We start from the raw sequence: 25,847 nt of genomic DNA, 5'->3' as shown, positions 1-25,847 counted from the left end.
TTCTCTATTTTATTGTAGGTTTGTAACTTTGAAGATTCGATTTATAACTTAGTCAATTGTATTTCTCGGGTTTTTGTTGTAGACTGATTTAGGATGCAGTTTGTTACATTGTCCAATTTAAATGAGTGCAAAAAGTACACCAACAAATTAAAGACATCTGAATGATAATCAATAGGAACTTTTGGAACTTAATCATGTCAGATATATAAGAATCACATATGTATAATTTGGGGAATACAGACTTATTTATAGACACAAAATGCTGGAGTCAGTTTGAAGAAGGGTTTCGACCTGAAACGACATCCATTCCTCCTCCAGAGATGCTGCCTGTCCCCAGAGTTACTCCAACATTTTGTGTCTATCTTTGGTTTAAACCAGCTGTGCAATTCCTTCATACACAGAATTATTTATGTTTCCTTAAGCCAGATGCGAATGATGAACATGAATGAAAACAATACCCAAAGATATTTGAAATTTGAAATCATTTGAAATGCTGCAAAGCCTCAGCACCTTCAGGCAGCATCTGCAAAATAAATAGAGCTAACATGTTAGGCCTTCATCAGAACAGCAAAAATAAGAAAGCAAGTATTAGATTACGGAAAAGGTGGGGGGAGAAGAATGAATAGAGCAAAGAATATTTCTGATAGTGATTCTGTTTGTGCAGCTGTCTGGTTGATAGATTAATAAAGGCAATCTGAGAGAAAATAAAAACAATTATTAAAAGCTGTGAAATGCAAGTCAGATCACTACAAAGAGCTGAATCCAAAAGACTAACGCGTCCAGACAAAAATAAACCATTATTTCTGGAAAAAAGGGCAGCATTTAAAATAGAATTTATGCATTGCAATTTAAAAATGCTACCTTGTTTTAAGTTTAGAGATACAATGTGGAAACAGTCCCTTCAGCCCATCGACTCCATGCTGACCATCTATCACCTGTACATCAGTATGTTATCCTACATTTGCAATCTACACACTTGGGGCAATTTATAAAGCCAATTAACTTACAAACCAGTGCGTCTTTGGAAGGTGGGAGGAAACTGGAGTACCCAGGGAAATCCCGCAGGGAAAACATACGATCTCAACACAGGCAGCACCCCTAGTCAAGATTGAACCCAGGTCTTTGACACTGCGCCACTGTGCCGCCCGAATTTTTAATGTTTTAAAAGTGAACCATAGGACTTGGGAATATTGTTCATATCATAAAAGAATTATATCCAGATTTAACTTCCTTGATCCTTGATTCTAAAAATATACCGTTGGGTTTGTGGGATGAAGGGTTTCATGGTTTCGAAATACAGATGCACAAAATATGAGAAATTAAATCTGCAAGTATTCTGTCCAGTAAGCACCTGTAAATTGAGAAGACCAAACTGATGATCTTCCAACTTAAGACCATTCACACCGCTCAATTTTAAGTTATAATTGTGTTACATTTTTTAAATAAATCTCAAATAAATTGATGCATGCTCATTACCTGTATTGAAAATGTTTTTTGTTTTAACACAGGATGAAGTGATAGATAACAAAGTAATTAGTGAATCAAGAGAAATGAACGAGTTTGAAACCCTCACGGCCAAGTTCCATTTTGTTGACCTCGCAGGTTCAGAAAGACTGAAGCGTACTGGGGCAACTGGAGAACGAGCAAAAGAAGGAATTTCAATTAATTGTGGTCTTGTAAGTACATGCTGAATTGCGCTATCAAAAAAAAATTGTATTTCATCCCAAGCTTGAACAGATTATTTATTTCATTGTGTGCAAATTATATTGATATTTTGTAAAATAGTTGAATAATTTTAGTAATGTTGGTGGCATTAGATTTAATCTACAAATGACATTGAAACATTTTGTATTTTAAAAAAGATTGTGTAACAACAGATGTTTGGCACCTGGATTTCATTGATTTCTTGTTGGGAGGTTGCTTGTGTGAAGACGTTAGATGCCCTGAAATTGACTTTTGATGCTGCTGAAACTTGGTGCCAAGAAAGCTGCTGATGAAAGTCAGGATGAGTACTTGCTCCTTCATTATGTTTTTTTTTAAATCAGTTGGGACCAAATCCAGGAAACATAGGGCTGAATTATGCAGACTGTGCCCTATTAGCAGAATGCTTCTGCATGGACCAGAGGTAATGCAAAAGTCCGCTCGCATGAGCTGAAAATAAATTAGACAAAAACTAAGAAATCAAATTCTGGTAAAATAGAATGTTGCTTATTCCAAACATTTGCCCATCAAAAATCACATTTACTTGCGTCCACTTACCTGCCAGGCTTTATCCTGCCTCTCATCTCTCCCAGCTTTCTTCCTTCCCCCACCAGTTTGAAGAGGCGTTCTGACCCAAAATGCCACCTATCCATGTTCTCAAGAGATGCTGCCTGATCTGCTAAATTACTCCAGCATTTTGTGCCCTTTTGCCTTAAATGCTCGTTGTTCGTATAAGGGAGAGCGGCCTCTAGTGGTGTATGTGCTTATTTCTATTAACATGTTTAAGAAGGAACTGCAGATGCTGGAAAATCGAAGGTAGACAAAAATACTGGAGAAACTCAGCGGGTGAGGCAGCATCTATGGAGCGAAGGAAATGGGCAAAGTTTCAGGTCGAAACCCTTCTTCAGACTGATGTGAGGTGGGGGGGGGGAGAAGAAGAAAGGAAGAAGTGGAGCCAGTTGGCTGAGGGAGAGCTGAGAAGGAGAGGAGAAAGTAGGGACTACCTGAAATTAGAGAAGTCAATGTTCATACCACTGGGGTGCAAACTGCCCAAGCGAAATATGAGGTGCTGCTCCTCCAATTTACGGTGGTCCTCACTCTGGCCATGGAGGAGGCCCAGGACAGAAAGGTCTGATTCGGAATGGGATGGGGAGTTAACATTCCTTCTTTATAACATTAGAACGGAATGTATTTTTGTTTGAAATGCAGTGGCAGAAGTGCATCTGAAATAGCGCTTTCTATACCGTGGTTTTGTGCTATCAGGAAGAATATAAGAGCATATAAGATTATTAAGGGTTTGGACCTTAAAGACGAATGGCATATTCCTGCACCTATTATCTATTATCTAAATGGAGGGGAAATAAGGGGTGGAGAGTGTTGGATCTGGGAGTAATTATAGCAGAATAGCGATGAACACTGAAGATGGTCTGTGAGAAGAAGAATGACAGGATTGGTTGTAAATGGACTAGCAGATGAGATGAGGTGTTTAGACATTGCTTAGATGTTTTAAGTGTGTTACTTGTCAAATCAACATCCAAAGGCAAGGGTTATGAGCATTTGATATGAAAATAGATATAGCAGTTAAGTTAGGAGTGCAGAGAGTGAGGAAATAATACTGATGTTAGTTATTTAGAGACACGAGACTACAGAAACTGGCAGCAAAGACCAAATTGCTGATGGAACTCAGCATTCCAGGAGAGCAATGGACAGTCGGTTTCTGGGCGTGGCCCTTCATCTGGACTGCAGAAGTAGGGAGATATCCCAAAAAAAGGGGTGAGATTTGCTCTTCCGCTGGATCTGCCTATTGATCGCTAGCTCTTATCCCAACCTCTCTCTCACCTCTTTGTACCGACTTCTTCCACTCTTTCAATCCAAATGAAGCGTCATGGAGTAATAGTCATAGAGCATGGAAACATGTCCCTCGGGTCTTGACCCCCAAAAGAGACTGTTAATTTCCCTCCACGGAGGCTGCCCAGTACGCTGAGTTCCATGAGTAGTTTGGCTTGTATAAACTTTGATCTAAGAGGCAGAACTGCCATCTAGAATTGGGAGGACCATAAAGTTATTAAATTAAATAGTGATTAAATAATTATTGTGCATAGAATGTAACATTTGAAATGTATATAGATAAGTGAGAACTTCTGGCAATTTGCCTGTCGTTGAAGAAGGTGCTCAGCAATCAGTCGGTGGACAGGTTACTGTGAACAATAATGAGTACCATAATATTAAACTTTGTTTATTTACATTGGTTATAGAACTAGAAAATGTTTCCACTTTCACTAATAGTACGAGAATTTATTATTCAGTTAATCGGACAGAAGTGTCTGCGTAAATACTTGACAGATGACCGTGAAATAATTCTTAAATACTGCACTATAGTATCCATGTAGATCAAGGTTCAAATTTATTTGTCACATGCACCAACTAAGGTACAGTGAAATGAATTTGCCATGCAGCGATGCAATTGAAAGAAGAACACATAATACACAATAGAATTTAGCATAAACCTCCACCACAGCATTCTTCACTGTGGTGGAAAGCAATAAAGTTCAGTTAGTCCTCCTTTGTTCACCTGTGGTCGGGACATTGAGCAGTTGCTGCTACGGACGGCCGGATGCACGTCCTCTCGTCAGGATGGTCGAAACTCCGACGTCGGCTTCAGGATGATACAGGCCACCGATCGGAGCTCTTCTCTGGCGATCACTGACAAGGGATCACAGGCTCCGGATGGTAAGTCCACGCCACGCCTGCGGCTAGAAGCTGCGTAGACCACAGCCCCATGATGTCAAAGTCACCATGCCAGCAATCTGAGTAATCCTTTCTGAGGAGCCCCGGCAAGGGACCGCCCCACTCCGCGATGGAAAAGTCCACGTTGCGCCCGCTGCTGAAGCTCTAGGCCCGACTCCGGGAAAGGCCGCACAAATCTGTTGGGGAGGGGGAGAAGCGACATGGAAAAAGTCGCCTCTCCGTCGAGGAAGTGACTGAAAAACGGCTCCCCCCTTTCTCCCCCCACCAACCCCCACATAAGACATACCGAGAGACACTAAAACAAACATTTGGATATATTTTAAAAAAACAAACGAACAGGCTGCTGGCGGGGCAGCCGACTCGCAGTGTCCCCAACCGAGATGGTGTTTGGGTTCCGGAAATGGAACTTAAAATTATGATTAACTCTCCTGGTGTTATGCTATTTATAGAACTATACTAGACCAAGTGCAGACCCAACATGTGGTTGTGTGGGGTTGGGGGGGGGGGGAGGCGGCATGCAGCGTCACACACACTAACTATCCCCCTCCCCACACTCACGCTAATTACCACCCTTGATATTATATTAATATTATTAATTTGCTCCTTTTGCTCCATAACCACCCTATCTACTGATGCATAGCCCCCAACTTGCAGTCACATCTAGAGAGGGGGGGGGGGGGGGTGGGAGAGTTAGAGAGAGACAGAGAGAGAGGGGGGGAGGTGGGGGAGAGGGAGGGGGAGGGAGGGGGGGGACGGTGGAGGGAACGGGGTAGGGGGGTGTGTGGAGGGGAGGGGGGGTTTAGGGGAGGGATGGTGGAGGAAGGGATGGAGGGGAGGAGGGGGAGAAAAAGAGGGGGAGGGGGGGGGGCAGAGAGAGGAGAAGGGGGGGGAGAGGGAGAGGAGAGAGGAGGGGGGGGAGGGGGGGGGCGGGGCGGGGGGGGGGGGGGGGGGGAGGGGGGGGGGGGGGGGAGGGGGGGGGGGGGGGGGGGGGGGGGGGGGGAGAGAGAGAGAGAGAGAGGGGGGGGGGGGGAGAGGGGGAGAGGGGAGAAAGAGGGGGGGGGAGAGAGAGAGGAGAGAGAGGGAAGAGAGGGAGAGAGGGGGAGAGAGGGAGAGAGAGAGAGAGAGAGAAAGAGAAAGAGAGAGGGATAGGGAGAGAGAGAGAGAGAATGCCTTTTTACTCAACCCAAACCCCCCAAACAACCATTTGCAGGCAGTGCTTTTTTCCTCAAACTAACCATAACCATATTTTCATTTTCAAACCAAATTAAGGGTACTTACTCACAGCTGTGTAGACATTTGTTCAGTCATTCAGAGCTCAGACTTCCATGTTGTAGAGACTGATTGGGGCACACCACTTCCTGGTTTTATAGTCCCTCCCCCCTGCCGCCAGCGGGGGCAGCAGAGAGAATGGGGAATTTCATAAAAACATTAATATCTCTGTCATTTTTAATTGATGGGAAAAATCCTCGGCACACATGCGGCGGAGGGGGGCTCTGAGCAAGGTGGCCAAAAATGACGGCCGTAGGTGGCGGCGTTCTCTCGGAAATCGCAGCACAGATGGCCAAAACCGGTCAAGAACAGACTTTTAGTAATATAGAAGATAGATAGATAGATAGATAGTCTTTGAATTTACTGAAATTTGGTTGGCTTCCAATTACTTTCTGGTACAATCATTTTAGGTATGTTTGCAGTAACTTATCCTGACAAAGTAAATTTGCACACAAATGTATTTATTTCCATTGCCAGTCATTCAATTGTAAGTGAATTGTTCATGGCAAACAAAATAAACCTTGGAATAAAAATGGACGTTTGAAAACTCTGGAGTTGTTTAATGAAAACATTAATCATTTTGTATAAAACTTGCTTTCCAGCTGGCCCTTGGAAATGTCATCAGTGCACTTGGCGATAAAAGTAAGCGGGTAACTCATGTGCCTTATAGAGACTCGAAATTGACCCGATTGCTGCAAGATTCCTTGGGTGGCAATAGGTGGGTATTTACTGTAGATTGATTAGATCATATTGGAAGCATTACTTTTCTAAGAGGTGCGGAGGTCATGGTGACTTGGAGAGATGGCATATTTTGTATTGCTGAAGTTGAAGTACATCAGTTTTAGAAGTGATTAATGTTTAAGAAAGAACTGCAGAAGCTGGAAAAATTGAAGGTAGACAAAATTAATGGAGAAACTCAACGAGTGAGGCAGATTCAATGGAGAGAAGTAATAAGCGACCGGGACATCAGGTTGGTTATTGCGAACTGAGCTAAGGTGTTGAGGCAGTTTGGCAATCGCTGCCCCCAACACCTCCGCTCAGTTCGCAATAACCAACCTGATATCCCGGTGGCTCAGCACTTCAACTTCCCCTCCCATTCCAAATCCGACCTTTCTCTCCTGGGCCCCCGCCAGAGTGAGGCCCTGCGCAAATTGGAGGAACAGCACCACATATTTCGCTTGGGTAGTTTACACCCCAGCGGTATGAACATTGACTTCTCCAATTTCAGGTAGTCCTTGCTTTCTGCCTCCTTCCCCTCCTCTTCCCAGCTCTCCCACAAGCCTACTGTCTCCGTCTCTTCCTTGCTTCTTCATGACCCCCCCCCCCACCGACATCAGTCTGAAGAAGGGTTTCCACCCCAAAGTGTTACCTATTCCTTCGCTCCATTGATGCTGCCTCACCCGCTGATTTTCTCCAGCTTTGTTTACCAACGGGATCCAACCACTCGCCACATCTTGATAATAGAAACATAGAAACATAGAAATTAGGTGCAGGAGTAGGCCATTCGGCCCTTCGAGCCTGCACCGCCATTCAATATGATCATGGCTGATCATCCAACTCAGTATCCCGTACCTGCCTTCTCTCCATACCCCCTTAGCCACTAGGGCCACATCTAACTCCCTCTTAAATATAGCCAATGAACTGGCCTCAACTACCCTCTGTGGCAGAGAGTTCCAGAGATTCACCACTCTCTCTGTGAAAAAAGTTCTTCTCTCATCTCGGTTTTAAAGGATTTCCCCCTTATCCTTAAGCTGTGACCCCTTGTCCTGGACTTCCCTAACATCGGGAACAATCTTCCTGCATCTAGCCTGTCCAACCCCTAATTGAAGCCATTTGTTGAATTTTGTGAAATTTCTCCTTAAGATAAACCTAATAGGCACCAAGTAACGTTTATGTATCACTGGATATTGAGAAGGCAGTTGATATACATTTTCAGTCTAGATATCTAGAGTACTTTTAAAGGTATAAAAGTAATATTTGGAATGTCATTGGAGCAGAGTCAAGTGTAATGATTAGAGCCAGGATGTTTACACACTAAAAACTCTGAAATAGGTAGGCAAGAAGGCATGATAAAATTACAAAAGAGATGCGAAAATGGCATTTATTGACAAGGCATAAAAAGGCATTTATTTCTACCACCAAAATATGGTTTAAAATGATAATATAAAGGTAAACTACAATAAATGACCAAAGTTGCCTGGTTGCACATAATTACTAGCATTTTTTTTCAAATTATCTGGTGTTAAACTATGCCGTCTGTCAGACAGAAATCCTGGCTCGTAATGATCATAGAAATACTGGATGGTGTAACCCATTAAAAGATGATTGCTCTAAAAGATATTCCAGGAGAGTGAGCATTGTTTAGTGGAGCATTTTAATTATTTTATTTGGTGGTGTTAAGCAAAATGGATCAAATGCATTGCAGTTAGTAGTCTATCAACCAATGTTGGCTGGATTCCCTTGATCGAGACTTTCCAGGTTCCAATTTGGTGTCCAAATTGACATGTTTTAGGCACATCCTTACTGGTAAACTAACTTGTCATGTTGGCCAACTATGCAGAAAGCCATTGGCAAGTTAGCAAGAAGAGAGGTCACTCTTGCTGTGGTGGTTCTTTGTATTCCTTGCATTTTCAATTGCATCTGTTAGGAGTTGAATTATGGTAGCAAAAATGACTGAGGGAAAAAGTTATAGTTTTCCACTATTCTTCGGTATTAGTAATGGTATCTTTCTCCCAAGTACATGATAGCATGATGATGGAAATCAGAACAGATGAGAATTTTTCCTTGGTACGATTAAATCGGAGCACATCGCCAATATCATCACTTGCTTTGAGGCCTTTGCTATAATTGGTGCTTATTTTTTTAAAAGGTTATGTAATCATTGGCATGGTTAAAATCTTATTTCCAATTGTATGTTTGGAAAAAAATTCAAAATTATAGACTTGATTTTCAATATTTGAGAGGGTGATGTGATATATCTCTTCCACCCACCCACCATACCTTGTTTGGAGAGAGGAAATGGAAATACCCAATTTTTCTGAGAGAACTATCTAAGATGAGAAACTTCAATTGTACATTAGACCCATACTTAGATAGATCATCAAGGCAAAAAAAAAGCAACATCCAATTCAAGTGTTTTTTTAAATTCATTTATTAATACCACTAATATTAAGGATATCTGGAGAATAGAAAACCCAACCGGACGGGAATATTCATTTTATTCACCAGTACACAAAACATACTCAAGAATAGATTACTTTTTAGTTGACTCTACGTTTATTCCATTTACTTATAATTCAAAATATCATAACATTATAATCTCAGATCACGCACCGGTAACATTCATGATTAAATTAAATGGAATGTCCGAGAAACAAACATATTGGAGACTTAACCCACAAATCTTGAACGAAAGATCATGCCAGGAATATATTATTAAACAAATCCAAATATTTTTTGAGGTAAATGACAACCCTGACACACCTGCTTCTCTTATGTGCGAGACGTTTAAAGCGTATGTTCGAGGTACATTAATCTCTGCCCAAGCATTTTATAATAAAGAAAACAGGATTAAACAAAAAGCACTGGAAAGTGAAATTAAGCAACTAGATACAGAAAATGCGAGAACGCCATCTACGTTAAAACATAATAAAATTGCTGTACTGAAATATAAATTAAATAAAATGTACTCAGAACAAGTAATAAAACTTTATCAAAAAACCAAACAATCACAGTTTGAATTTGGAGACAAACCACAAAAACTATTAGCACGCCAGCTGCGAAAAATGGAAGGGGAAAAAATAATTCATAAAATTAGAACAGATACAGGAGAATTATTAAAAATGCCCAAGGATATAAATGATAGATTTCTACAATACTATCATAACCTTTATTCAACTAAAACTGTAGCACAATCAGAAGGAATAGCAGATTTTTTAATAAAATGTAATTTAAAAGGTTTAGATTCAAAGGATAGAGAATTATTAGAAAGGGAAATTACGATAAAGGATATTGAGGAGTCTATTGGCTCTCTAAAAAATGACGGACCTACACAGACAAGCATGGGAAAAAGAATTAAATCAGGTAATAACGAAAGACACTTGGGAAGAAAGTTTACAATACATACATCAGTGTTCACTAAACGCCAGACACTCTCTAATACAATTTAAAGTAATACATAGGTTACATTACGCCAAAACAAAATTACATAAAATTTTTCAACATATCTCACCTATATGTGATAAATGTCAACATTCAGAAGCTACGTTATCGCACATGTTTACAAGCTGTACAAAAATTAAAACATTTTGAGTAAATATTTTTAGTATAATATCCAAAGTAACCAAAACACAACTGGAACCAAACTCAAAATTAATAATACTCGGAATATTAGAATTAAATCAAACACTTAGAATAACACAAAGAAACTTTATCGATTACAGTTTAATAATAGGAAAAAAATTAATCCTAAAATTTTGGAAAGGCCCTACGGCCCCCACAATCAGAATGTGGATTATAGAAATGACGGAGACCTTAAACGTGGAAAGAATTAGACTTGCCCTGTTGGACAAACAGGAATTATTCGTTGGAACATGGTCTCCTTTTATTGAGTACTTAAAGGGTCAGAATAGTTCAGCACAGGAACCTGACTAGCACCCGGACTAAAGATTGGATGAAATACTACACTTTGAAATATACGAACATATCTCGAATGATGTCTTTAAACTTAAACAAACTTTTCCATTCTTCCTTAATTACCTTTTTCACCCCTCTCTCTTTTTTTTTTTTTTTTTTTATTTTTTTTTTTTATTTTCCCCCTCTCTTTCCCTCTTCTTTCCCTCTATTTCACCTATCCTTTTAGTTCTATCTAGTTATAAAAAAAAAACGAAGAAAAATGTAAAAAATATTGGAGACAATGTAATAATAACTGTCAATGTTATCATTTTAAAAATATAAGACAGTAATGATGTAATAGACTATGTACTTATCTCCAATAATAATAAAAAAAAAAATAAAAATAAAAAAAAAAATGGTAAGGCAGTAGGACCAGATGGTCTAGGTTCAGAATTTTACAAAAAATTTCATGATTTGCTGTGCCCACGCTTGCAAAGACTATATGATTATATCTACACCCAACAGAAACTCCCAGACACCTTAAATGAATCTATAATAACGCTTATTCCTAAAGCTGATAAAGATCCGGAAGATCCGGGATCATACAGAGCAATTGCACTTCTGAATACAGACCAGAAAATACTAACTAAAATACTAGCACGTAGATTAAGTACAGTGATGAATAAATTAATACACCCTGACCAAACAGGCTTTATTCAGAAACGGTATTCATATTATAATCTAAGAAGATTATTTAATATTATATATACCAAGAGAATTATTAATGAAGATTTAGCAATAATCTCACTTGACGCTGAAAAAGCATTTGATCAGGTCGAATGGCGTTATTTATTTTCGGTGATGGAAAAGATGCAGCTAGGGGAGAAATTTTGCACATGGATAAAACTGCTATACATAAATCCTACGGCTAGAATACTTACCAACCAAAGACTGTCATCTAAATTCAGTCTATCTAGAGGGTGTAGACAAGGATGCCCGTTATCTCCATTACTATTTGCACTTGCAATTGAGCCACTTGCAGAACGAATTAGGGGGCATCCGGAAATATATGGGTATAACAGTAAAGACACAGTGAATAAAATTTCTCTATACGCAGATGACGTATTAATTTACATCACAAAACCAGAAATTAGTATCCCAAACCTATTAAAACTAATAAACCAATTCGGTGCACTTTCAGGATACAGAATAAATTGGAATAAAAGTGAAATTATGCCAATAAGGGAACATAATAAACAGATAATACAACAATTCCCATTTAAAGTAGTAAATGAAAAATTTAAATATCTCGGTATCTATGTAACTAAGATATATACATCATTATTTAAAGCAAATTTCCCCCCATTATTGAATAAATTACATAAGAATATCCAATACTGGAAAACATTACCTATTTCAATGGTTGGTAAAATTAATGCCATAAAAATGATTTTTTTACCGCAAATATTATACCTTTTTCAGACGATTCCGATATACCTGGCAAAAAACTTTTTTTTTAAATTGGACTCTATTGTTAATGATTTTATCTGGGATTATAAAAATCATAGGATAAGCAAAAGACACCTGTGTAAATCAAAAAATAATGGAGGCTTGGTTTTACCTAACTTTTTGTTTTATTTCTGGGCAGTTAATATTAAAAATATGAACTTCTGGTTGGGAGAAATAGACCAGCAACCAGACTGGTTAAAAATGGAAAAGGAAGATTGTATGCCTTATGATATTGGTTCGATATTATTTGCTACGTCTAAATTAAACAAGAAAATTTACAGGGAAAACCCTATAATATTTAGTGCTATAAAAATTTGGAAACAATTAAAAAAGACATTAAAATTAGATAACTTATCTCTTTTTCTTCCAATTGTGAATAATTCATTGTTTAAGCCTTCATGTTTAGACGGGGGTTTTACACAATGGAAGAATTATGGAATTAAAAATATGGGACACCTTTACAAGGAAGGCTCTTTTTTGACATTTCAGGAGTTGCAACAGATTTATGGACTTCGAGGAAATGATTATTTCAGATATCTTCAACTTAGAGATTATGTTAAATCGAATTCTAAAAATTTTCGAAATAGAAACCCAGAGATTCTTGATGAATGTTGGAATAAGCATCCTAATACAGAAAAATTAATATCTTATATATATAATATCTTATTAGACAGTGACATTCCTTTGACGGACTTATACAGACAAGCATGGGAAAAAGAATTAAATCAGGTAATAACGAAAGACACTTGGGAAGAAAGTCTACAACACATACATCAGTGTTCACTAAACGCGAGACATTCTCTAATACAATTTAAAGTAATACATAGGTTACATTACGCCAAAACAAAATTACATAAAATTTTTCAACATATCTCACCTATATGTGATAAATGTCAACATTTAGAAGCTACGTTATCGCACATGTTTACAAACTGTACAAAAATTAAAAAATTTTGGGTAAATATTTTTAGTATAATATCCAAAGTAACCAACACACAACTGGAACCAAACTCAAAATTAATAATACTCGGAATATTAGAATTAAATCAAACACTTAGAATAACACAAAGAAACTTTATCGATTACAGTTTAATAACAGGAAAAAAATTAATCCTAAAATTTTGGAAAGGCCCTACGGCCCCCACAATCAAAATGTGGATTATAGAAATGACGGAGACCTTAAACATGGAAAGAATCAGATTTTCCCTGTTGGATAAACAGGAATTATTCGTTGGAACATGGTCTCCTTTTATTGATTACTTAAAGGGTCAGAATAGTTCAGCACAGGAACCTGACTAGCACCCGGACTAAAGATTGGATGAAATGCTATACTTCGAAATGTACGAACATATCTCGAATGATGTTTTTAAACTCTAACAAATTTTTCCATTCTTCTTCAATTACCTCTTTCACTCCTCTTCCTTTTTTTTAATTTTAGTTTTCTTTTTCCTTCTTCCCTCTCTCTATTTCATCTATCCCTTTAGCTCTATCTAGTTATAAAAAAAAACGAAGAAAATGCAAAAAGTATTGGAGACAATGTAATAATAACTGACAATATTATCAATTTAAAAATGATGTAACAGTAATGATGTAATAGATTATGTACCTATCTCCAATAATAAAAAAATTAAATATAAGAAGAACAAACTACACAGCAAAATGATCTGGAATTAATAATGTCTTAAAAGAGATTTAAAACTGCCTCACCACTTTAATGTTAAAAGTGCCAGAAATAGTGTTTATCTGGCATTTTGGAAATAATTACCCAATTACTGAGTGGAAATTATTTCAACTTGTACACAAATATTTTCTACATTATTGGTAATTTAAAAGAAAGTTAGTAATTTAAAACAATTTTTGTGGGAGTTGTTACATTTTGATCTGAAGGCCATTTTATGATTCTAGAAATGTATTGAAACTGACATGTTATTTGAGAAATTAAAGTAATCCGTTCCATCAAAAAAAAAAAAAATAAGATGAGAAACTTATACATTCCACTAAACCATCAAGTATAAGTGTGAGGTGAATTATGAAAGAGTAGTAACAATCGCCAATAACAGAATTTGCACCATAAATGATGTGAATTTGAGCTGCTTACAAATGGTGACATTTGGAGAAATAATATCCATCCATCTGATCCTTGTTATAAAGTTTGCTCTCACATTTATTGGCTGGTTGGCATTTGTGCTCGCTCTGTTAAAAATCATTTATGATACAAACAAATATATGGCCTGCTAACATTCTGTGATGTAGTATGTGCTCAAATAAAGGGAAAATGTTTATGAATGTTGTAAGATATTAACTTGGTTTCAGTGGAAAACATTTTTAATTTTTTTGTCCAACAATCCTGATAAAGCTCAAGTAATAGATGTTGATGCATTGACATTTTTTTGCATGACTTAATTCTTAAATAGTGTTTTCAGAAATCATGTGATGGGTGAGATGCACTTCAATAGTGAATCTAGTTTTCTTTTGCAGCCAGACTGTTATGATAGCCTGCATTGGTCCGTCAGATCGTGATTTCATGGAAACTTTGAACACGCTGAAGTATGCAAATCGTGCACGAAACATCAAAAATAAAGTGATGGTTAACCAGGACAGAGCAAGTCAACAAATCAATATACTTCGTAGTGAAATAGCACGACTCCAGATTGAACTTACAGAGTATAAGACGGTAAGCAAATTTTGAGAAAACTGGAAGGAATCTTAAAAATTGTTTAATTTAGAAGTACAGCACGGAAACAGGCAATTTGGCCTACCAAGTCCGCACCAACCAGCCACCCCCACACACTAACGTTATCCTACACACACTAGGGACAATTTACAATTTTAGCCTGCCAATTAACCTCCAAACCTGTATGATTTTGGAGTGTGGGAGGAAACCGGAGATTCCGAAGAAAATCCAGCAGGTTACGGGAAGAACATACAAACTCTGTACAGACAAACACCGATAGTTAGGATCAAACTCGGATATCTGATGCTGCAAGACAGAAACTGTGCCACCATGCTGCCCTCACCACGTGCCACCTTGTTTTTCTGGATGCTCTCTGATCTGCAGTTTGGGAAATTGCCTTGTCTCTGTCAATTTTCTGAAAAGCTTGTGTAAGGGATTAACTTATTTTATGATCATGGGGAATTTCACCAAATGACATAATCATTCTGTACAGCTAAAACTTCTGAACTGCTTTGTAATATCCTTTTTTCCCCTCAACTCTCAAAATAGTCCTGCAGCCCAGATGAGTATTTTGCTAAAACTCTAATAATCCTTTACTCTCAGGACTTTGGTGCTGGACAAGCAGACTTTCCAGACCATTTGATTTAACTGTTAATACTCCAACTCATTTTATTCTTTTTGTTTAAAATATTTTAACAGTAAAGTAAAGGGCCTGTCCCACGAGCATGCGACCTGCATGTGGCAAGCGCGACCAAACCGGAAGTGGGTGGCGCGCGGAGGACGATTGATCCCCGTACAGGGCCGGTCCCACCAGCATGCGCTTGCATGCGGCGAGCGCGACCGAACCGGAAGCGGGGGTCGCGAGGAGGTCGAGTGAGTGACGTGAAGTTCAAGCGAAGTCCGCGGGAAATTTGCGCGTGACGTACGGCGTCAAGACACTGTGCATGCCCGTTGAGGCGGTGCGTATGACGTCAAGGCGGCTGCGGCTGGCAGGCCGTTGCCGCGCGGAATTTTTGAACACGGTCAGTTTTTCGGAGCCCCGCGCGATGTCGGGACTAGCTCCGCACAACTCCATACGGCTCCGGCGATCGAAATGAGACTGGCCCCGCTAGGCCGTACGGCTCAAGCGACCATGTTAGGTCGCGCTTGCCGCATGGAGTCGCATGCTCGTGGGACAGGCCCTTAATACACTTTCCAAGGAACTTGGTGAGTTTAAGAGGAACATTGGAATGGAGCTCCAGACATATTAAGCAGAGTATGAGAAATTAGGATACAGTTTACTGCATTCAATTCATTAGATAAAGAAATGACTTAAAAAAATTCTGTCTGGTGTAACAAGTTGACCATGAGATAATTTACAGTCCAAAGTTGTGCCTGAGCAAGATGTCTCTGTGACATTACTCTGTGCCCAGCCTACTCCCACAGTGCCATTGAGTAGGAATACATACTTTTTGTCAAATGGCAGTGAGGGAGCAATAATGTGTCCAGATTTGAATAATCTGGTAATAATTATATCAGCTTCTTCTCTTTGTAGGCATGGATAGTTATGTGTTTCGGTGTCCCAAGTGATGTTAGTGTTTTGGAGATGTATATCCGAGTGGTGAAGGCGCTGGATATTTAAGGCTGGTAGAGGAAATGCTTAAGAAGGAACTGCAGATGCTGGTTTACACCGAAGATAGACACAAAATGCTGGAGCAACTCAGCGGGACAGGCAGCATCTCTGGATAGAAGGAATGGGTGATGTTTTGGGTCGGACCTTTCTTCAGTCAGTCTGTTATGATACTTGTCTACAAGGGTGGGGGCACTTTATCTATTTCCAGAGCAGACTGGAGCATAACATGTCAATGAAATGGAGATGAGTTTATTTCTTAAAATAAAATTCTATCTTTTTTTTAGGGCAAGAGATTAATTGGAGATGATGGTGTGGAGAGTATCAATGATATGTTCCATGAAAATACTATGCTGCACACTGAAAATAATAATCTGCGAATGAGGGTAAAAGCAATGCAAGAGACCATAGAATCACTGAGATCAAGAGTAACACAACTTCTGAGTGATCAAGTCAATCAAGTTCTCGCCAAATCAGGTGAACTTACCTTAAGGTTCAAAATGTGGAAACCTGATGATGTTTACTTCTTAATTTAAATGATTTTTCAACATAATTTTATGCTATAATTTAATCTTAGATATTTGCAAGTAAATGATCTTTACCTTTTCGACTACAGAAGAGAATTCCTCTTTTCCTGACATGTTCTGGAAGTTCACTGTAAAGATTAGGTTAGTTTACTATTGTCGCATCGAGTCAAAAAAAAGACTATATATAATTACAATCAAGCTGTCACAGTGCACTGATATAGGATAAAGGGAACAACATTTAGTGCAAGACAATGTCCAATAAAGTCCAATCAAAGATAGTTCAAAGGTCTCCAATGAGGTAGATGGGAGGTCGGGACCACACTCTAACTGGTGAGAGGACGGTTCAGTTGCCTGATACCAGCTGTGAAGAAACTGTTGCTGAATCTGGAGGTATGCAGTTTCAAACTTCTGTACAACTTGCCTGATGGGAGAGGGAAGAAGAGAGAATGACTGGGCTCACACTGCTCCTTGATTAAGCTGATGGCCTTGGCGAGGTAGTGTAAAGTGTAGATGGGGTCCATGGAAAGGGTGTTAGTTTGCGTGATGGTCTGGGCTATGTCTGCAACTCTTTGCAATTTCATGGGAGGTCATGGAAGGGCGGCAGCTTTGACCACTCCGGGCCGCGGAGTTTGCACCGGCCCGTTCGCGGAGCACGTTCGCAGAGCACGGTTGAGCCGCGGGACTTACCATCACCCGGTGGGGTCATAACATCGGAGGCCTGGATCGCCTCACCGCAGAGGGAGAGCAAGGAGGGAAGAGACAAAGACTTTAAGACGTTTGCCTTCCATCACAGTGAGGAGGTGTCTGGTGAACTCATTGTGGTGGATGTTAAATTTGTGTTTATTGTTTGTTTTGTTATTTTATTATATGTATGACTGCAAGGCAACAAAATTTTGTTCAGACCGAAAGGTCTGAATGACAATAAAGGATACTTTGACTTTGACTTTGGATGATGCTGTTCCCAAACGATAATGTTTTGCATCCCGATAAAATGCACATTTGTAGAAGTTGGCGAGAGGCATGCCAAACTTCTTAATCCTTCTAAGGAAGTGCAGACGTTAGTGTGCTTTCTTGGCCATGGCTTTGTTGTGGCTGGTGCAGGACAAATTGCTGGTGGTATTTATTTCTAAGAACTTGAAGCTTTCGACCATCTCTACTTTAACACCATCAATGTGTGGCAGTGTGTGTTAAACTGATGACAAATTTTGAACAAGGGAACCATAGCACTTTATGGGACTTTTAGAATTATTTCTATCTTTGATTTCACATGCTCATAAATCTTTTTTAGTCACTTTTAAATTGGACTAATGTAAGTATTCTATCTTGACAATTATAGGAGATGGAAACGATGAAATCAGTGCAATGATAAAGAATTATATTAAAGAAGTTGAAGATCTCAGGTAACTGCAAGTTTCTTTAAGATGTAGGTCGTTGTATCTCGGCACATACCATTTTTGAAGATAAACGAACATTGTGCATCCTTAGAAAACATAGGCTGTCAAATATCCTTTGCCATTTAATCAAATCATAACTCATCTGGTTGTAATCTCAACTCCATATTTCTGTCTTTCTCCAATAATCTTTCACCCTTTTGGGAATCTGACTACCTTTTCCTCAAAGATTGATGGTATGCTGTTTTGAATAATATTAAGGCAGAGTGTTCCAAAGGCCCATTACACCAGAGGAAACAAACCATCTTGTTCATGCATTAAATGAACAATCCCAATACTTTTATGCACTGAACCATAATTCTAGATTACCCCAGGAGAAGAAATATTCTCTTCAAAATCACTCTGCACATCCCCCAAAATCTTGTGTTTCATTACTATCCCTGACATTGAACATGGAACAATGCAGCACAGGAACTGCCCCCTCGGTCCATGATGTATGTGACGAGCATAATAGAGCAGCACAGTGGCGCAGCATTAGAGCTGCTGCCTCACAGCGCCAGAGATACGGGTTCGATCCTGATCTCAGGTGCTGTCTGTGCGAAGTTTGTGTGTTCCCCTTGTGACTCTATGGGTTTCCTCCAGGTGCTCTGGTTTCCTCCCACATTCCAAACACGTATAAGTTTGCAGGTCAATTGGCTTCTGTAAATTGTCCCTAGTGTGCAGGATGCAAAAGTGGGATAACATAGAATTAGTGTAAGGATGATCGATGGTCAGCGTGGGCTGAAGGGCCTATTTCCTTGCTGTATCTCCAAACTAAATAATGACAAATTAAACTAATTCCTTCTGACTGCACATAATCTATATCCTTCCATTCCCTGCAGTCACTTGCTTATTTACAAGCCTCTTAAATGTCAGCATCTATTTCTATCATCATCCCTGTCAGCATGTTCCATGCACCAATCACTACGTTTTTTTTTTAAAACAACATATACCATCTTTTCTTATAAACTGCAAATAACATAGCCTAGCTAAATTTTCTTTGTAAGAGCACTTCCATGTATTCCCATAAATCCTCATACATTAACAATCATAAATAAGCATGCAATTTCAGTACTCAGTACACAATTTGTGGTCTTCCAATTGTTCAATATAACCACCTACTTATGATATCCTGTGGACAAATTATTCTTGATAATATGATATCCTCTACAATAATTATAGGTTGTTAAAAATATCAAATACAGTCAAGATGTGAGAAATTTTCATAAGAATGAGCACCATCACCCTTTCACATAGTAAAACTCACAAGCTTTTGGGGGGCAGTGTGTGGGGAAATCAAGTAACTGCAAAATATTCCTGTGATTGTCCTATTATAATATTGTAGCCTGCACAATTTAGTCCTGTTACATTGCTCCTGCCACTTCAATGGTTTTATTAGGACTGTAATATAGTTCTGCGGAGTATTTATTCCAATATTTAACACAAACCCACGGTTGCATTCTTAGCTTTGCTATTATATTGTTTTAGATCAAAACTATTTGAGAGTGAAGCCATGAATGAAAACCTTCGTCGTAACCTTTCAAGGGCTTCAGCAAGACCTCCATATCTTAATGGTACTTTTTCTGGTTCAGTTCTTGGTTCAGACAAGGATGCTATGGATGTCTTACAAATGGCTAAAAAGGACTTGGAAAAGCTCAAGAAAAAGGAAAAGAAAAAGAAAAAAAGGTACATGTTACAATATATCACTTCCATTTATTAAATTAGTTTTTTTTTACATTTGATTAGGGGTAACAACGTACACTTCAATTAATTTTTCCCGAATGAAATTTGTTCAAAGTTTCATTGTGGATCTTGGAATTGATCATATGCACGTGGTAAAGTCAATATTGTTCATGTTAAAGATTCTTAAATTTTAATACATATTTAAAATGGTACACTTTTTAGACTAGGTGTGTATCGGCAGTATACCTCTGTAGTTAACGAGCCTTCCATTCAATTTGTTTTATTCAAGTTATTTTACATAAGTACACGACTACTATTTTTTCTTAATATGTAACTTGGTCTGTCCACATTCCTTCTCTCATGTCTTCCCATGTCACAAGGCTAAACTGGAATAAGGACAACGTGGCATTTGGCATTATGTCTAATTGGGTATGAGGCAAGAACTGATGAAGTTGCAGCTGTTGTACAGGATTGGGATTTGCATGATATAGGCTCGTATTTAGAAGCCTTCTACAGAGAGTAACTGATTTGTTGAATACAATGCCTTGTTGAAAGTTTCAATGAAGAATTGGAAATGCCTAGGTGGTGGGCAGTTGATAGTTTATTTGTATCTGGCCAAAGAAACTGCATACTTCTACCCTAGTCTTAAACTTGATCATGTTTCAAATTCCTTGTTTTGGAAATAGCACAGTTGAGATAAAATTTCATGTATATATGTGTATTACATTGTAACTTTTTTAATTCCTTTGACTTAATATATTTTGGGTTGAGAGGATGATTGTTTTAAAGTCAAATATTTTTAATGCTTTGATTTTCCTTTGCCATAATAGTAACTTGAATTTTAAATTTGGCTTTGTATGACCAGGTGTTTACAAAAATATTAATCATTTTAAACATTAGCACAGATTAGAAACTATACCTCAACCAAATTTGGTTATAAAGTATCAGGGCATAAAATATATTTTATTCTAACAGTATTGCTCAAGATGTGATGCTCGAATCGCCTTATTTTTGTTTTGCATACATAGGACTTTTGCTGCTCGCAAATTGGAAAAAGTGAAGGTTCAAATAATATGTAGATAATGTCCATATTACACTAGTTTTAAAACTTGTGACCATGGTGTTTTGAACCCTTATTGCACAGTCAAATTAAAAATGATTTCAGTTATATATTCATATATTGCAATTTCCTCTTTATATTTGGACATTTATTTGCATTGGTACAATGTGGCAGCATGGGTAAATAGGGTGGTAAGGCTTTTGGTACACTGGGCTTCATCTGTCAGGGTAGTGAGTGTAGAATTTGGGATGTTATAGCTGGTGAGGCTGCATTGGGAGTATTGTGTTCAGGTTTGATCACCCTGCTACAGGAAGGTTATCATTAAGCTGGGAAGTGTGCACAGAAAATTTATGAGGATATTGCAGGACAAATTGTTGGGAGGGATTAGGCAAGCTGGGACTTTATTCCTTTGAGTATAGGAGGCTAAGGTGTGATGTTATCGAGGTGTACAAAATCACCAGGGGAATTGATAGAATGAATGCTCAGCCTTTTACCCAGGGTAGGGGAATTATGAACCAGAGGACAGAGGTTTAAGGTGAGAGGGGAAGGAACCTGATAGGAACCTGAGGGACAACTTGTTTACTCAGAAGATGGTGCGCATATGAGGTAGAGGTAGTGGAGCAGGTACAACAATAACATTTAAAGGACATATACAGGTAGATGGATACGAAAGGTTTAGAGGAACATAGACCAAATGCAACAAATTGGACTTGCTGAGATGGGGCATCTTGGTTGGCTTGAACAAGTTGGGGCGAAAGGCCTGTTCCCATGCTGTGCAACTCGATGCATGATTTAGGGATGTGTAACATTAGCATAATTCAAATTCATATTTACAAAAATTCAACAATTTGTGAATTTTGTATTGTTGTGAGATTTCAATGTACAATATAAATGTAATTATGTTTGCACAGCGTAACTAAAGAGGAGAATCTGAATGAAGGGGAGAAGCTGGAAGAGAAAGATGAGGAAGAGAAAGAAAAGAATGACTTAGAAGAGGTATGCCAAAGTTTACATAATTTCAAGGAACTACCTTTTCAATTAATCAGTAGTGTTAATAGCTGAAATACTATTTTTAAAGGAAGGTCAGGAATGCAGTGATCATGATGGGGATGAAGAAGATGCTGAAGAGGATGAGGTTGAAATAAGTGAAAGTTCAGATGAATCTGATTCTGAGTTAGATGAAGAAGGTAATAACTTTACAAATTTATATTGCCGATTCTCTTTGGTGTTCGTATAGATTAGTGACTAGCTGGCTTTAGTTATCTAAATTGTTGATTCATGAATTTTGCAGAAGCAACTACAAACCTGCTATTTGCAGGGGACACTGATGTTTTGGGACAACTTAGAGGTGCTCTTCTTTTCTAACTTGCACGCCGTTGGATTATCTCAAAATTTTCCACATTAAGCCTTGCCATCCATGTCCTTCCCCACTCATTTAACTTGTCCCCGTTCATAAGTCATAGGAGTAGAATTATAAGTTAACCCAATCAATCATCACTGGGGTCATTCTCGTAAACCTCCTCAGAACCGTATCCAATGCCATCACAACCTTCCTTGGATATCGGGCCCAAAACTGCTCTCAATACTCCAAATGCGGTCTGACCAGTGCCTTATAAAGCCTTGGCATTATATCCCTGCTTTTACATTCTAGTCCTATCGAAGTGAATGCTAAATTTAGAATTGCCTTCCTTAAGGGGCTGTCCCACTGCAGCGACCTAATTGGCGAGTTTAGGAGAGTTTAGCAGAGTTTGAAAAAATGTCATGTTGAAGACCTCCTTCGACTATGTTGAAGACTAGCATCGACTAGATCGGGAAAAATGGACACCGAATAGTGGAGAGTGAAGACGACCTTCGATTTCCTCCAACCTCCCTTCGACTATGTTGAAGACTATCTAGGACTACCTTCAATTACCTTCGACCAACCTTGATTACCTAAGAATAACATGCCGACCTACCTCGACTAAACCTACGAGTAAAAAAAATATCGATTTTTTTTTCCATGGCGACCTCTTCTACTCGCCGGCATTTTTCAGCCAGTGGAAAAATACGCCGCGACCTAGCTGAGGCCTCGAGTACGCGGGGACTGCTCTCGAGCATGAAGGAGAGTTACAAAGACCTCCAAGGACCCTGTGTTGCGAGTATAAGTCGAGGGCAAACTCTTCTGAACTCGCCAATAAGGTTGCCGCAGTGGGACAGGTCCTTAACTACTGACTCAACTTGCAAATTAACCTTTTGGGAATCTCGCACCAGCACTCCCAAGTCCCTTTGCACATCTAATTTCTGAACTCTCCCCCCTTTTGGAAAATAGTCTACGTCTTTATCTGCATGATATGCCCTTTACATTTTCTCCCCCTCCTGTACTCACAATCTCGCCTCGTTTTGTATCTTTACAAAATTCTGCATTTACAGAGAACATGAGTACACAGGTGATTTAGTTTTTATTTTGGGTATGAGAATTAGATCGATATTTGGGTTTAGCACATGGACCATTGCTGTTTAGTGAATGTTTGATCAAATTATAATTTGTGACACTGTCTTAAAGGACTTCTGGGATTTTTTAAATTCTGTTAGCCTCGGAAAATACAAAGATTTAAATAAGGTTTTATTTTTTCGAATTCTGGATATTCAATTACTCTTGTTTCTCTAACAATACTTATTTCCACAGCTAATTTTCAGGCAGATCTGGCTAACATTACTTGTGAAATAGAAATTAAGCAGAAGCTCATTGACGAACTGGAAAATAGCCAGCGACGACTACAGACACTGAAGAAGCAGTATGAGGAAAAGTTAATGATGTTGCAAAATAAAATTCGAGATACCCAGCTGGAGAGGGACCGTGTTCTGCAAAATTTAGGTATTAAAAAAATGTTTGCGTCAAATTAAAAAAATGACTAGACAGGTCATATTTTTACAATTCATACAATCTTGTATGAAATTGTCAATCCGTTTTCTTTTCAATTGCAAATACTTTTCATTGTTTTCAGCAATTTGTCTTGATTTGAAGGATCATTTTGCTCTGCGTTTTAAAAGCATAGAACAGTGCAGCACAAGACGGGCCCTTCGGCCCATAATGTTTGTTCCGAACATGATGCCTTATTGGACTGTTCTCATCTGCCTACACAGAACTCTCTCTTCCCTGCACATCCATGTGCCTATCCAAAAACCTCTTAAATGCCACTATCGCATCTGCCTCCACCACCACCCCTGGCAGTGTGTTCCAAGGCCCATCACCCTCTGTGTAAAAATAACATCCCTTACATCTCCACTGAACTTTCTACCTCTTGCCTTATACCTATGCCTGCCAGTGTTGGATATTTCCATCCTGGGGAAAAGGTTCCGACTGCCTACCATAATTTAATTATGCCTCTTACAATTTAATGACCTCCTATAGAGTTTCTCCTCAATCTCCAACATTCCAGAGAAAACAATCCAAGTCTATCCAATGCCCCCCTGTTTCTGAAACCCTCTAACCCAGGCTGCATTCTAGTAAACCACCTCTGCATGCTCTTCAAAACTTCCACATCTTTTCTGTAATGGGGAGACATGAACTGCATGCAATATTCCAAATATGGCATAACTCAAGCCCTATAGAGCTGTATCATGTCTTCCTGATTCTTATGTACAATGCTGCTAACAATGAAGCCAAGCATACCATATGCTGCCATACAACCCTATCTACTTGTACTGCCATCTTTTGTGTGCTATGAACTTGGGCTCCAAGAACACTCTGCACCTCATTAGGTCTTGCCACTATCTGTATACTCTCCTTGCATTCAACCTCCGAAAGTGCAACATCTCGCAATTGCTTGGGTTAAACTCCATCTGCCATTTCCCCACCCATTTTCTTGCTTTTACTTGAATCAATAAATGGATTACTTGCACTAATGCTTAATATTAGAGTAATAGACTCCTCAGAACTAGAACACAATTGTTCAAAGAAGAAAAGAAGGTAAATGTGAAATTTTGTTTTTTCCAGGTTCAATGGAATCTTTTTCTGAAGAAAAAGCAAATAAAATTAAATCGGAATATGAAAAGAAGCTTCAGGTTATGAACAAAGAATTGCAAAAGTTGCACACTGCCCAAAAGGAACATGCCCGTTTACTAAAAAGTCAATTACAGTATGAAAAACAGTTGAAGAAACTACAGCAGGAAGTAGGAGAAATGAAAAAAACCAAGGTAAAGTTTATTCTCATTACTGGCGACTACAACATAAAGGACAAATTTAATTTGTTGAATCTTGGGATGAAGTAGCAGAAAGAGAATTCTACTAAGGTAAAGCATATATTTCGTCAAATGAACACAAAGTAGTATTTACCAGCTTAGAAAAAAGAATCCTACCATCTTCCCCCACGCATCCAATGAAAGGTGACACATGTTTTAGGGAAGTGATACAAGTAGGAATGTAATTGTAAGAAGCTGTACTTTGAATATTAGTGGGTAGTTTAAGTGCCACGCATTAAAGCTGATGAGCTGTAGTATTATCATATGTCAATATTATTGTATGGAACTTGTTACCACAATGCACAGTGCTTGGTCTGAATAAGTGTGCCTTTAAATTTGCCTTCATCCTGCTGTCAAAGAAAAAAAAGATGAAAACAATCAGTGACTGGGGCTCTGGAATTTACCCCCAGTGACTGGGGCTCTGGAATGCCGGCAGATCCGTCCCTATAGCTGAATTCCGAGGATATCTTGGCCCCTGGGTAGCTAAGTGAACCGTTTTGGTACCGTTGGACTCCTTTTGGAGGTCGTAACCTATGTTGGTCTGGCAAAAGGCGCAATCCAGAAAGGCTCTGCAGCCAAGGGTGCCGGAATGGTGAACCTGGACGTGGTCTTCTAAATAAAGAGAAATATGGCTAAACTCAATGATGGAATAAAAAGCGTTAATGTTTGAAGCCGAGTCTCTTATGTAGGTATACAACGTTTTATTTCATGATCAAACATTTCCAATCATCAGCTGAAAGAAGGTGCTAAGAGAAGGTGATGGCAATGGTATAGTAAATTTTCATTCAGAATCATTGTCGAT

General features: G+C 38.8%; 1 protein-coding gene across 4 annotated transcripts in view; it reads left to right on the top strand.

Annotated features, from left to right (window-relative positions):
• Nucleotides 1-25,847, top strand: part of kif21a (kinesin family member 21A) — a 112,510-nt gene that overhangs the window by 39,794 nt on the left and 46,869 nt on the right. For all 4 annotated transcript variants that reach the window (XM_055653544.1, XM_055653545.1, XM_055653543.1 and 1 more), the window contains 10 exons: nt 1,509-1,676; nt 6,321-6,436; nt 14,320-14,515; nt 16,412-16,601; nt 17,988-18,051; nt 19,570-19,767; nt 21,736-21,820; nt 21,903-22,011; nt 23,490-23,678; nt 24,801-25,000. In XM_055653544.1, the coding sequence (XP_055509519.1) occupies nt 1,509-1,676; nt 6,321-6,436; nt 14,320-14,515; nt 16,412-16,601; nt 17,988-18,051; nt 19,570-19,767; nt 21,736-21,820; nt 21,903-22,011; nt 23,490-23,678; nt 24,801-25,000 (1,515 nt within the window). The remainder of the gene's footprint in view (nt 1-1,508; nt 1,677-6,320; nt 6,437-14,319; nt 14,516-16,411; nt 16,602-17,987; nt 18,052-19,569; nt 19,768-21,735; nt 21,821-21,902; nt 22,012-23,489; nt 23,679-24,800; nt 25,001-25,847) is intronic.

This window comes from Leucoraja erinacea, chromosome 22 (assembly GCF_028641065.1).
Source record: "Leucoraja erinacea ecotype New England chromosome 22, Leri_hhj_1, whole genome shotgun sequence".
Classification (NCBI taxonomy): domain Eukaryota; kingdom Metazoa; phylum Chordata; class Chondrichthyes; order Rajiformes; family Rajidae; genus Leucoraja; species Leucoraja erinaceus.
Note: the sequence above shows the minus strand (reverse complement) of the source record. Positions and strands in the feature narration are given on the sequence as shown.